At 30.2% G+C, this 15122-nt stretch overlaps 1 protein-coding gene across 5 annotated transcripts in view; it reads left to right on the top strand.

Annotated features, from left to right (window-relative positions):
- Positions 1–14654, top strand: part of LOC127291318 (protein PFC0760c) — a 288501-nt gene extending 273847 nt beyond the window's left edge. For all 5 annotated transcript variants that reach the window (XM_051320387.1, XM_051320386.1, XM_051320388.1 and 2 more), the window contains one exon: positions 13350–14654. In XM_051320387.1, the coding sequence (XP_051176344.1) occupies positions 13350–14592 (1243 nt within the window). In that variant the 3' untranslated portion in view covers positions 14593–14654. The remainder of the gene's footprint in view (positions 1–13349) is intronic.
- Positions 14655–15122: the final 468 nt, after the last annotated feature.

Genomic DNA, 15122 nt, shown 5'->3' with positions numbered 1-15122 from the left:
ATCATTGTATCAAAGCAAAAATGTTCCATCTTGAAGAGAAGTAGCAGTTATATTTGTTTTTGAAGATGGTGAATCTCCTATGGGACGTAATATATGTATACACTCAAAAGATTTAAAGTGTTCCAATTTCTAGTTTCAGTGAAAATGTTGATCCCATGAAATATCATTTAATGTTTCATTATGGTGATCCAGGATAGACTGTTAACATTCAGTATGCTTAAGGTTAACAGTGTATCCAGTATTACTCCTTTACAATTGTATATGTATCGCCTTTTATACAGAAAGACTTTTAATTCATGCTTAAAATTAGGTAAATTTACTCAACAATATGTAGTTGATGTCTGGTCGAAAATAGAAGATGAACGCTTAAAATACATTCGTTTACAACAAAAGAAACTTCAAGCAATATCAAGTTTATGGACCTTGCGGAAAACAAAATATGAACTCACTTTGAATGGATCCTAAGAAGAAAGTTTGTCATGATTGTGAATGATGATGATAAGGATGATAATCAGAAAATGCAATATGATGAAACTGAACATTATTTAAACACACGTTATGTATGTCCACCAGAGGCTACGCTATTGAGGATCTAAATTTATAAAACGCCCCTATCGGATATTCTGGATACTATCCAATATGGCCGACGTCTCAGTGCTCGCATTGACGTGATTTGTACACACAAAGTACAAACTAGTTAAAAAATAACGATTTATTTGTTTTATTATAAATATATAGAGGTATACAGCAAGAAATGTATGTTTGTATGTTCATTACATTTCACTGCTGACGATTACTGCTTTCCTGGTAAGTTTATTATTAAATAATAATTGCCAAATTTCAACTAGTGGCTATTTTTTGTTGTTTTTTTAATTTACAACTATTTTTTGTCAGAATTTTCTCAATGTAAGAAAAAATTTCCTCAGTAAAATAAAATTTTTGAGGTTATATTTTGTAAAGTCAAATATTGAGCAAATTATGAAAAGTTAATGTGAGAAATAAAATTTTATTTGTAGACCAACCCGCAGTAAATAGAGTATTAAGGAAAAATGCTGTACCATTGGAAAATAATGTATCCGTGAAAAAATCCAATAATGACGTTGATAGAAAGAATAGACTTGTAAGTAAAAATATCAATTATACGTATTTATTAATATGAAACCCTAATATTAATGAGACTAGTAATAATAATTCATACTAATTTTAATTGTTTTAGGATCAGAGACGTTTGTCAAGAAAAATGACACTGATAAAAAAAATAGGCCGACTAAATCCAAAAGCAGCGGTACTAGTGCGTCAACAACAAATTTGGATGGAGGTGATGACAATGTGCCTAATGAATATGAAATTTCTGTTGAAGAGGAAAATAATTTGGAGCATTATGATGCAGATTGTGAAGCAGAATATGAAGCAGCTTTTAAGATTTTTAACGATAACGAATTGTGTGTAAATAATGAAAGTCTAAATATTGTAGCTGAAAATGAAATTTTAACCCAAAATCGAGACATCGGTGTTCAAGTAACTAGTGGGGATTTTATAATGTCCTTCTCTTTATTTATCAAAACGGATAAAGAATTGATAACTATGTGTGGGATAAAAAGTTTCGATATTGTAAATCAATTGGCAAAAATAATGGATGAAATATATCCTGCGAAGCGACGACGCTCCCTAAGTACGCGTGATTCTATTATTTTAACCACAGCAAAATTAAAATTAGATATTCCATTCAATGCGCTAACAATTCTATTCAATCAGGTCACAGAGGTTACTGTCAGAAACGTATTCTACGATACAGTTAAAAAACTATCAACTATTTTACAATCAACTATTAAAAGAGTTTCAAAGGATGAAATTTTACGTAATATGCCAAAATGTTTCGACAGTTTCCGTGATATAACTTCTGTTTTAGATTGTACCGAAATCAATATTCAACAGCCGAACTGTTTAAAATGTAGAGTTATATTTTATTCTCATTACAAAGGTGGTCTCACCGTAAAATTTTTGACAGAAGTAACGCCAGCTGGAATCCTTGTTTCTGTTAGCGAGGCATTTGGAGGTCGAGCATCAGATAAAGCCATTTTTAACCATGGAAATATTATTCAAAATTTAGAAAGTACACGAGATGCAATTATGGTTGACAAGGGTTTCATGATAGATGAAGAATGTTTAAGGAAAAGAGTAAAATTAATTAGGCCTCCTTTTCTTAGGAACAAGAAGCAATTGTCAAAACAAGAAGCATTAGATAATCGCAAAATTGCATGTGCTAGAGTACACATTGAAAGAATGAATCAGCGAATTAAAATTTTTCAAATTATGAGGAATAAAATCCCTCGGTATCTTATAGATTATATTGATGAAATTTTTATAATTTGTTGTGGATTGGCAAATTTAGGTACTCCTATTTTAGCGGATGATAAATTTTGATTTTTATACTGCCACATGTATTGTAATTTATTGTTTAATATGAAAATAAAAGTTACAGTAAATTGGTTTAGTAATATTCGCGACAAATTTATTTCCATAATCTACCTTTCTACATGACATAAAATTTTATAAAAAATACAAGTTTTTGCACTAAGATTTACTAATACCTCTTTTCGATATCTTTGGAACACATTGGTACACATATTTCATTACCACAATATAACTTAGTACGTAATATATCAAATTATAAAAAAATATGTATTTAGAGTTACTAATAGTTCCTTTAGACATTTTGAAATGTCAACACTTAACACTAATAAAATTAATACTTCCTTTGGATATCTCTAGATGGAATACATTTTTTACTTGTTTATTCGAGAATTTAAACAAATCTCGTGCAACATCTTCTCGAAATATCTTTTTTTCAGAGTCTGAAAAAAATCTCGTGCAAAATTAATATTAAATTTAACGTTGAAAATTCTGATTGAGTTTGAAACGTTAGAATAAATTACAAAATCACAACTTTTTAAATTTAATACAGTCATTCCAAACTGAATTTGACCATAATATTGGTGCTTCTCCTTAAGTCGAAATTCTTGGTTTGTAACGCATAAAAATTTACACTTCTTAATGAGTGATTCGTCACTTGTATTCATAAGCTCATAAGGACATTTTATTTCAAAAAGCTTGAAAGTAGAATTTTTGCAAACAATTCCATCTGGAGAGTATGCTGCCCAGGGTTCACTTTCTGATATTATTAATCCACATTCTTCAATATGCGATAGTGTTTCATTCTTATACACGTCTCTTGCGATGCTTTCAAATTTGTTGCCATGTTTGGTGTACTTGTTTGAAAATTCTTGTGGCCAAAAGTATTTTAGACTTTTGTCTGGTCAATTGTCTTTGTTGTACGTGTACAAACTATAACACCTGCTGCCGGTGATTCTATACTTCCTTTCCTTTTTCCACTGAAAATTAATTTCTTTCGTTGTAACAGATGTTTTCAAAATGTTTTAACATATTATTTCTTTCTTATACAGCTTTTTGCAGCAATCTTTCATAGTAACGGTCATTTCATTCACACCTAGAATTATTTCCGATTTCTTGGTATTTTCGATAATCTGATTCAGTAAAGTTTCGGACACAATAGCTTGATTTTTTGAATTATTAATGGATGATGTGAAATTTTTTGATTGCAATATATTATTTTTTTCAAATAATACTCCAAGTGCTTTCCTGCTAACATTTTCTATGCGATTCCGATGTTTTGCAATTGCGGTTTCACTGTCGCATTCAATTAATCTTTTCCTGATTAATTGTTGTGTCTCTTCATTCAGTAGTGGTAGTCTGTTTGGTGTGACGCAACAAAAAGCTTTTGTTGGTAAAATCTCAAATTGTTCCAAAACAGGAAGTTTGTGTTTATTTTATAAACACTTTTTGTCAGTCGAAGATATTAATACCAACGTATGAATGTTGATCCTATAATGTAAACAAGATATTTCACAGACAATGTATAGGTTATGTTATACTTATTCACACATTTATTTAGTACAAATTAAAAAAAAAGTTTTTAATAACTCAAATTACAATAATATCATAAAGGAATATAAAATTAAACTTACCTGCTGAAAAACAATAACACGGCTACTATGTGCTTATACGATTGGCTCTCTCTCTCGCCTTACACGAACAATGCATAGTTTCAATAGAAACTTCGTTTTCAATTTTTTTAATTAAAAAACCACCTCTAATTGTATGCGGATCTGAGCACAATCCACTTGTTTGTAAGCACAAGGAATATATTTCAATTTTTTCTTCCGTTTTTTTACTCACTCCGCATAAAATTATCATTCCCGAGTTTGCAATATTTTGCCCTTCAGTCATATTTCTTGAATTTGGAGTACCGTTTGTATATAAAAGTAAACTACTGAATCTTAAACACAACATATTGCCAACACAAAATACTGTTAGATAAACTTTTTACAAATAAACAAACTACTTCTCCATATTCCACTAAAATTGAAAGAGCACTGTCGCATCGGCCATATTTGTTTTGCTTCAGTAGCGACACTTTACGCGCGGTGGTAGTTTTCTTTCCCAATTTTATGTACGTTGCGCTAAATCGTTTGAAAATGTAAAAACAAATGAAGGTATTAAATACAATACATTTACAGAAGCTGCGCTTGCAAGAAATTTGATGGTAGGTGATAGTGCATGGAATAATTGTTTGACTGAAGTAGTAAGCATGAAATTTCATAAAGAAATTTGTCGTCTTTTTTCATATAGTATATGAGGCAAAATTCCTGAAATGTCCGAACAAAAAATTAAAAAGTTCTCGAATTTAATCCATACTTTTCTAAAATGTTGTTATTGTTGGTGAAAGTCTAAAAATCAATTATTATTGAATTTAATAAAATAGTTTTTGAATTACAACGTTTTTAATTTTTGACTTTTGAAAAAAAAAATTTTTTTTAATGTACAATATTTATAAGTAGAATGCATAAAAGTTAACATATATATAATGATTTTTAAAGCTTTTTTGACGGGCTACACGCTGTTAATAAAAATTTTTTTTTTAAATAACATTTGACCTTGAAATTCAAGGTCAAAATGTTAATTTACGTTTATCTCAAAATCGGATTTTTTAAAATTATTTTTAACTATCTCAATGGAAAGCATGACTAATTTCCTACAAATCATGTAATTTTTAGAGTGGGATCTTTTAAAGTTTTTGAGATATTAATTAATTAATTAATTAATGTTTATAACAAATGAAATATTTTACAAACGAATAAAGTTACCGTAATTCTGAAGTTAGCAATTGAAACTTAACGTAATTCCGCATCCAACGAGCCCTGTATGAAGTATTTTGGATAAGTAGATTGTTAATAAACAATTAGTTAACATTGCAATTGTTTATTAACAATATTCTTATCCAAAATACTTCATATAGGGCTCGTTGGATGCGGAATTACCTTAACTTTCAATTTGTAAGTTCAGCATTACCATAACTTTATTTGTTTGTGAAATATTTTATTTTTTACTAACAACAAGCATCCAAAAGCCCTATATGAAGTATTTTTGTTCAATTTTAGTTAAATAACAATAAAAAATGAAATATCTTACAAACAAATAAAGTTATCGTAAATCTAAGCTAACCAATTGAAAGTTAAGCTAATTCCGCATCCAACGAGCCCTATATGAAGTATTTTGGATAAGTAGATTGTTAATAAACAATTGCAATGTTAACTAATTGTTTATTAACAATCTACTTATCCAAAATACTTCATATAGGGCTCGTTGGATGCGGAATTACGTTAACTCTCAATTACTAACTTCAGAATTACGGTAACTTTATTCGCTTGTAAAATATTTCATTTGTTATAAACATTAATTAATTAATTAATATCTCAAAAACTTTAAAAGATCCCACTCTGAAAATTACTGTTTTGTAGGAAATTAGTCAAGCTTTCTATTGAGATAGTTAAAAATAATTTTAAAAAAATCCGATTTTGAGATAAACGTAAATTAACATTTTGACCTTGAATTTCAAGGTCAAATGTTATTTAAAAAAAAAAAAATTTATTAACAGCGTGTAGCCCGTCAAAAAAGCTTTAAAAATCATTATATATATGTTAACTTTTATGCATTCTACTTATAAATATTGTACATTGAAAAAAATTTTTTTTTTCAAAAGTCAAAAATTAAAAACGTTGTAAGTCAAAAACTATTTTATTAAATTCAATAATAATTGATTTTTAGACTTTCACCAACAATAACAACATTTTAGAAAAGTATGGATTAAATTCGAGAACTTTTAATTTTTTGTTCGGACATTTCAGGAATTTTGCCTCATATGTGTTTGGATTGCCTGTGTATGCAATTTTTTTATGGAATGAGTACAAAAAACACATGATTTTTTAAAATAAAATGTACCTGTAGAAGCAGCATTTAAAAAGCGTTAATATTAATTAATGAAGTACTTCAATTTCAAGGATTTGCTTTAAAGTTTAAATCAATTTCGTTTGCGAAATATTAATCAAAAAATTCTGAAAAATTGTAATTCTATCGGTAAGGAAACTAATATATTAGCATTAACATTGCTTAAAGAAGAAGCTGAAATATTTGAATAGTATAGGGTGCGTATGGCCCGCCGTTATGAGCGTGGCCTAGTGGCGCCAGACAGTCCGTGGAGCGGGGGTGTAGAAGGGGAGCGGGGCCCTTGTCTAGTGGGACTTGTTAGTTGCAGCGGGGGTGTAGGTGGAAGAGGGGAGTGGTGATGACGTATATACTGGTGAAAGTAGAATGTGTAGTGTAGGTGGGGGTAAGGTGTTATGGGTATTGTAGAGAGAGAGTCTATGTGTGTGAGGGAGACAGAATATGGGCGGAGGGTCCATAATTTTCCCATGTGTTAGAGAGAGAGGTGTGTATGAGAAAAAGAGAGAAAGATAATATGGGCGGGGGTCCATAATTTTCCCATGTGTAAGAGAGAGAAACTTGTGTGATGGTAATATACGAAAGTGAAAAGAGAGACGAGTGGAAGAGGGCCATGCTTTTGCTATAGGTTAGAAAGAGAGGGAAAGGTGTTTTGAGGAAAAGCAAGAGAGAAGAATGCTACGCATAAGAAAGAGAAACTATATCAAGTTTTTTTGAGTCCATAATTTTAGTAATACTAGACATATATTGTAGATATAAAAATAGAAAATAGCGAATATATTCATAATAAAAAACAAAAAATTAATACCTACTTTTCTTTAATATTATTAAATAATTAAAATTTTTTTATAACATTATTATTTAAAGATAAAAAACAGTTAAAAATTGAAAATTTTTTTTGAATTAATTTAATGTATGGGAAAGGTTGTAGAATAATCGTAAACTCCATATACATTATTTATGTTTATTTATTTATTTACATATTTTTACATAAAAAATTAAGACATAATACAAATTTTTTCAATTTTTGGAATATGGATGAGAACGATGGTTTGTACGAGGCGTACGAAGAACTTTACTTTGTTTTTTTGTTCCTTTTGGTATATTTGGACGTTAAAATCCTCCATAACGTCCTCGTCACAAACTTCATATTGCATATTTTGAATTGTTGTTTCAGTCTTTTCCTCTCTTAATCCCAAGCAGCACGGTATATTCCCTGAATATCCGTTGAATACCACAGTGGAATATTCTTATGATCTTCTAGGAAAATCGAAATGTCCGCATCATGGGAATATTCCATAGTGACATTCAGGGTATATTCCCATGATGCGGACATTTTGATTTTCCTGGAAGATCCTGGGAATATTCCACGGTGGTATTCAAGGGATATTCAGGGGATATACCGTGCTGCTTGGGATCCATTTTGTTCGTTCACCCAGCGATAAAGGTACCATTTTGTAAAAAGAAAAAGAATTTTAAGGTTAATTTCGTTAAAGAAAATTATAGTTAATTATAGTTAGTTATATAAATTTTATACATTCTTAAATTGAGATAGTGGCATATATGAGTAATAGTAAATCACAGTTTGGTTTTTTGCAGTAAATAAATAAATAATAATTAATAAATATATAATAAATAATAAAATAAATAATAAATAAATAATAAAATAAATAATAAATAAATAATAAATAAAAAATTAATAAAATAATATAATTCATAATAATAAATATTTATGTTTATGGGTCTAAAGTAATCTTTGTCTTTTATAACCGTAGGGTAGAGAATCATAATTTTACGCCCAATGGGCACTGTCATCCACTGGATGTCCCAAGGACATCCTTTTCGGAACGTTCTTGGGACATTGTTAAAAAGTCGTTCTAAAGATATCCTTAGGACATCCCAAAAATGTCCCTAAAAAGGCATCCTGTAGATGTCAGAAAGAATGAAATAAAGACATCCAAAACAAGTTCTATATCTGGCCTTGAGCAGTTACAAAAATATCCTTAAGAAACCTTAAAGATATTTTTGAACATTATGGAAAAAATTTGATTCTTTTCAGAACTTTTTCTAGACATATTGAGGATATTACAAAGAAGTCTGTTGAACATTTTTTGGGCATGTTTAGTACATTCTCAGAACATAATCCTTTTTCGGCGAATTAGCCCATAAGGATTAATATATATATGACCAGTAATCGCGATATACTTTTTTTGTGTATTTGGATCTTCAAGAGCACTTCGGTGTTGTGGGTCGTTTGGCGTTTAGGACTTAATACCCTTTACATTACGCGCCTATGAAGTATACATAATTTCAACGTAATATTCATCTTGGTTATCAAAGATTTTGGAACATTTTAGTACATTACTTAGCCATTTTCAGCATATTTTTGATACTTTCTCAGGACATATTTGAGACATTTTCAGGATATGGTTCGAACATTTTTAGGATATTTTTAGGAAATTCTGGGGACTTTCTATAATCGTAATAAAGACATTTTTGGGACAATTTTAGGATATTCTTAAGACTGTTCTAGGGAAGACATAGAATATACTTTGAGCGTCTTTAAGTCGTCTTATTTATGTCTTTGGAACATTGACACAATGTCCTAGGACACTTTGGAACGTTCAAAAGTCATCCTAAAGATATATTGGTGCCCACTGTGCGGCGTTTCATATTTACTACTCGACAGGTTTTCTTTTCATCTTTTGTAACGACCAATTGGTCGTTCTTTAGTAGTTCGAATTACTCTAGATGTTATTTCGATGGGGTTTCCGTCATTGGTTACGAGATCACGAATCGAATGAAAATTAATTAAAAGAGAATTTTTAAAATTTAATAAAATTCCTTTAATTTTGCAAACCGTGGACTCGGATCTAATCTCAATGACCTCAGGCCCATTACGTTTAATTTTATCTCGAATTGCGAGAGTCCGATTATACCGGTCATTCATAGAGGTTTCAGATTGACCTATTTCGACATCACGATTAGTAGAAAAACATTCTGGACACCCATGCCAAAAAACATCCATGACATTGAAAAACATAAAGAATACCGTTATGCTTACAACAACCATCAACTATCGGTCCTTAAGTTAGTCTGTATTCTCTACCTCTACTTGCGTGAGTAATAGAAACCCCTCGCTCACGTTCCATGAACAAAAGCCATTCTAAAGATTTTCGAGAGTGATTATCTCTCAATCTATAACCTCCTCTTGGAATAATCCCTATTGTCTTTTCTTGTAAACACATTTTTCTGTAGTATCTATTACAAGCAGAGGCTATAGTTTTAACCTCACTAAAAGGACATACATTTCCATTCTCAATGAAAACTTTACGAAATGCAACACATCCACATCGTAAAATATCCACATCGTTTTTACAGTATGAAATTAATTCATCCTGAAAATTAAAAACATATGCAGGGTTGGATTTTTTTTCATTGAACCATTCAATGAATTCTTTTCGTTTACTTTCTGACATTGTATCAGGCGAATAAAATTTGATGTCTGGTAAAGGAACTGAATAACTTTCATTTTCAGGTGTATTTGTACGAGTTACATTGTAGATGCCGATTGTAACACGCATCTCCATAAAAGTATCGTATGCACGATTCGCATTTACGATCTTTTGAAATGCGTTCATTATCATTATCATGGGATATTGAACGCGGTTGCTGTGCGAACCATGCATCACATACATTCGAACACCTATGATCTGCAAGAGTTTTGTAACCTTTATTGCAAGCTATTGTAACGAACTTCGCGAGACTTTAGATATTTCAAATTGTATATCAAATTTTATGTTGGTTCACCATATCAAAGGGGTTATGGAATTGAGAGTTTTCTCGGTGGTCTTTTTCGACGTGTTTTACCAATATTTGCTAGGGGTGCAAGGACAGTATGTAGATAGGCTTTGCGTGCAGGTATTAATACCTTAGATGATATTGAAAATAATGTTCCTTTCAAAGAAGTGATAAAAATGCGTTTTAATGAAAGTCGAGAGAACTTGAAGAGAAAAGTAACTGAAAAAATTCAGAGTTTAATGAATGGTTCAGGTTATAATATTGCGAAAAGAAATTTAAGAGCTCAGTTGCATGGTGTACTTTCAACACTAAGTGTCAAACGTAAGAATAGGAAAACTACAACCAGAAGAAAAAAGAAACCTCTCAAGAGACTTGGAAAAAAGAAAAGAAATATAAAGAAAAAAAGAACGAAAAGGAAATCTAATAATAATAAACAAGTAAGAAGAAAGAAAAAGAATGGAAAAACAAAAAATCAAACAGAAAAAATAAAAATTTCTTAGATATTTTTGGAAATAAATAATCATGTCTTTTCTTCATTCTCACTCTTATGAGTGTTTGAAAACGGAGCTTGACCTGTTTTCTCTGCCACCTATTCAAACCTCAATAGAAAGTTCACAATGGATTCACTACAAACCTATTTCGTCACTTGCAGACGATTGACCCATAGAATTTGTCATCCCTGGCCATGGTGAGGAAAACATAGATCTTGCTCATACTATGTTAAGCATTCGTGTTAAATTAATAACACCAACAATTACTTCTGAGAATAGAGAGACTATAGCAAAGATCAGTGTTGTAAATAATTTACTATACTCACTTTTCAATCAAATAGATGTGTACGCAGATTTCTTCTAAACCTCTACAACCTGATTTCAATAAAGAAGGTCTTTATATTGATTGTTATCAAACTTTATTTCCTGGAACCGGAATATATTTTCTCAACGATGGAAATGATATAGACAGAGCTATCTATCCTAATGGATTTTGTCTGTTTGCTTTTGACCTAACACCAGATCTGTCGGCAAACTGTTATTCTCACTGGAATTTGATAAGGAGCGGCAGCCTTAGAATTGAAGTGCGCTTTAATAATGCTTTAACAGAGAGTGTAAACAGTATTGTTTATGGAGAATACGATAATGTTCTTGAAATAGACTCGACAAGGCAGTTCATTATTGATTTTGGAGGTTAGATAGGCAGCATATCTTTCAAGTTTGAGATAACCTTTTTACATTTTTCTTGGAATCTTTTTATTACTCACTCTCAAACCATAAAATACTATGTAATTTTAAAATAAAAATTAAATAAGAGAAGATTGTGTTAGAAATTCTACCTTCACTTATACATGTATGGATAAGATTGCATTCAGTTTTTAGATAGCATTCACAAGGTGAGGACGTTAAAGGTCCACTCTCTATATTTTCTAACTCTGAATTTTTATTAATACGAGAAAAATGATGGATTATATTATTGATATCCAAGGATTTCGAGGAGTGGATGATCAATTCATTAAAAAAGAAGTAGCTGTTTTAGCCGAGATGGTGGTTCCTTGCTGGTTTTTCCTGAACTTTTTACTAAAGACTTAGTGAAAAATGATTATATTGCTAACCAGTTTTATAAAAAATGGAAAAAAAATAAAAAAGATGAAAAATTTTTTTTTTCAAAATGGCATGGTAAATTACTCAGTTTTCAAGGTGCATTCTATTATCACGGCCGAAACACAGAAAATCACCTTGAAAATTGTGGACAAACCTACACAGCACGTACTATTAAATAAAACTCTTAAACGTATATTTTATGTGTATGTTTGTGTGTGTATATTGGCAAGTTTCTGACATTTCACATCGTGATTGTGTCTTTCATTTTGGTTCGACTTGGTGGCTGGCAGTATTATACTTTACATTAATCCTTTTTTATATTAGATTTAATTTTACAAGACGTCGTTTGGTCAATTTGTCTCACTTTCTTTCTCTCTCTCTCTCTTAACATATATATGTAACTATATTTACTCACTTAGTTTAAAATTTTTTTAACCGAGCGTTTCTTCTTCGTTTCAAAAATTTATTATTAATACATTTAACTAAATAATTATACCAGGAAAAAGTACACTTGTAACAAATTATTTCGATTATTATGTAAACATATCTTACCTTATAAGTATACATCATTGGTGTTAAGTTAGCTGTAATTTTTTTTCCTACCCCCACCTACACTACACATTCTACTTTCACCAGTATATACGTCATTACCACTCCCCCCTTCCACCTCCACCCCGCAGCAACCAAGAAGTCCCACTAGACAAGGGCCCCGCTCCCCCTCTACACCCCCGCTACACGGACTGTCTGTCGCCACTAGGCCACGCCCATAACGGTGGGCCATAAGCACCCTAAACTACTTACTTGTTACAAGTTTGTATAATGAGCAGAGCAAAATTTTTTATGTACTCATGGCAGCAATATATAATGATAATTGCAAAAATAGGTTCTTTTTCCTTTTTGCACCTGGTGGCTGTTGAAAATTACTTAAAAAACACAATTACTACTACTTTTGAAAGTGAAGAATTAGTAGTTTTAGCAGTTGCATGGACGGGTATAGTAGCTAATCTTTTAAGCGGTGGACAAACCTCAAATTAAATGATTAAATTTCTTACACCAATTAATGAAGATTGAACATGCAATATGGAATGTCAAAAGGCGCTGAACTGTTAAAATTGATAAATTCATTATTTGGGATGAAATTCCAATGGTCAACAAAGTTGCTAGTTTTATTATTAATTTTCTTTTTTGGTTGTTATAAATGGAATTTTTCATTGTTAGTTGGAAATATATAAAGGGTTTTTATAAAAATAAAGAATAAATTGTAACTTGCTTTTGTTTTTTTTGGCTACCTAAACTATAAATCTTTTAATTCATTACAGGCAACAAAATTTTGGAGGAAACTCGAATTTTACAATATAAACGGAGGATTTATTTCATTTTAGTAAAAATCAATCAGCCGGCTAATTGTACCTCCAAACTCAAAAATAAGAGAAATAAATTAAATTCAAATAATGAGATAATAAATTTAAACAACATTTTTCTAAATTACAAAACATAATAATTTTAAAGGAGGAATAATTTTTGTGTATTCAAAAATAACAAATGTTTTTTTAACAATTAAGAATTATATTCGAATTTTACGATTATTTGCAGATTTGGCCCTGATGGTTTAAAACTTCGACCAGCTGAACCTCTTCCAATGGTAGTCACTGAGGTTGTTAACGATAGTAACGATGATGATGATATTTTTGGCTTAGGAAACTATGAAAATGACGACGACGATATTGATGACAATGACGATGTTGATGCTGATGATGATGATGATGATGATGATGATGATGATGATGATGATGATGATGATGATGATGATGATGACGATCGAAAAGATATTAATGAAAATAGTAACGCAGAAATTATAAATGCTCAGGGAGTTAAGCCTATTTCCCTAACTATACCATCAAATGATGAAGATACTGATGTTGATGGTGATGAGGATGAAGATGATGACTTATTAGGTTTTAGTGCTTTGTTTCAAATTTTCTCTAGTGAAAGTGAAACTTCAAAAAAAAAAAAAAAAATTAATACTTCAACTTTTTCTTCGCCAACATTTACAATTCCTTTCTTAACAACAATCAGTCCTCAAACTACTTCTAATCTAATTTCTGAAATTAATTTACAACCATCCGCTGAGATTGTTTCCAATAGTAATGTTGATATAGGTGTTAGTGATGTTACTGTTAGGCCAAACATAATTTACGAAGATGATACTTATAAAAATGAAACATCAAAAGATAGAAAAAAATACACGATAAATATCGCGCAAAATAACGACTCATATAGAACAAATTGTAAATTATTGTTGGATAAAGCAGATTCGAATAATCGAATTCTTGTAAACAATAAAATATGTTTAAATATAAATCCAGGAAGCATAAATTATATCAAAAGTGATTTCAATGTAACTAGGAGGCCAATGACACCTTTGGAAGGAAATAAAAACATAGAAGAGAAATTTTACATTAAAAATAATAAACATGGAGATGAATTTGGTAATAAAAGTAACACTTTTTTTGGAACAAATAATAATAATAATTCATATAGTGATAATAAACACGATGAAACTTTACGAAATCATACTTCTATTAATATTGATAATGATTATAGTGATGTTATGCAAGAGGAAGTAAATTCTAATAATAGTGATAGAAATGAAAATATGGATTACGATAATGATGATGATTTGGATGAGGATAATTATAGTGAAAACGATTATGATGATGATGATGATAATAATAATGATGCTGATGATGAGAATGATGATAATAATGATGCTGATGATGAGAAAGATGATAATAATAATGATGATGATAATGATGATGTCAATATAAATCATTAGGATGATAAAAAAAATTATAATTAAAATAATAATAATAAAAAATTTTTAAATGAATTGCTAAATTATTTGTTTAATTTCATTATTAAATCCGTAAAATACTCCTATCTTTCCACTGTAAAAATATAGAAGAACTTAGCAATCTGTATATCAACTTGTTAGATATACTGAATTTTTGTATTCCTGCTCAAAAAATATTTTTTAATTTTCAACCAACAGTAACATTTATATATTAAAAAATTATTTTTTATTTATCATGTTTTTCGGAAAAAATATATTAAAAATTCTTTTTATCCTTTTTATATTTTAGCAAAGATCTTATGATTAAATGTTTTTTTAAAGATATAGAAAGAGTCTCCGACACGGTAAGCTTGAATCAACTTAAAATAAAGTCTTTCGACAATGGCCATAGATGGAAGATGAGATCATCTTTATATGAATGAAGATCACTGCACCAGAGGTATCACTGATGACACACTACTCACATTACACTATACACTACAAACGCGTAATAGAAAAATGCACATAGCTTC

Source organism: Leptopilina boulardi, unplaced genomic scaffold (assembly GCF_019393585.1).
Source record: "Leptopilina boulardi isolate dan_hultmark-lab unplaced genomic scaffold, ZJU_Lbou_2.1 LbouV2_131, whole genome shotgun sequence".
In the NCBI taxonomy this organism is placed as follows: Eukaryota; Metazoa; Arthropoda; class Insecta; order Hymenoptera; family Figitidae; genus Leptopilina; species Leptopilina boulardi.
This window is presented reverse-complemented; position numbering and strand designations above follow the sequence as displayed.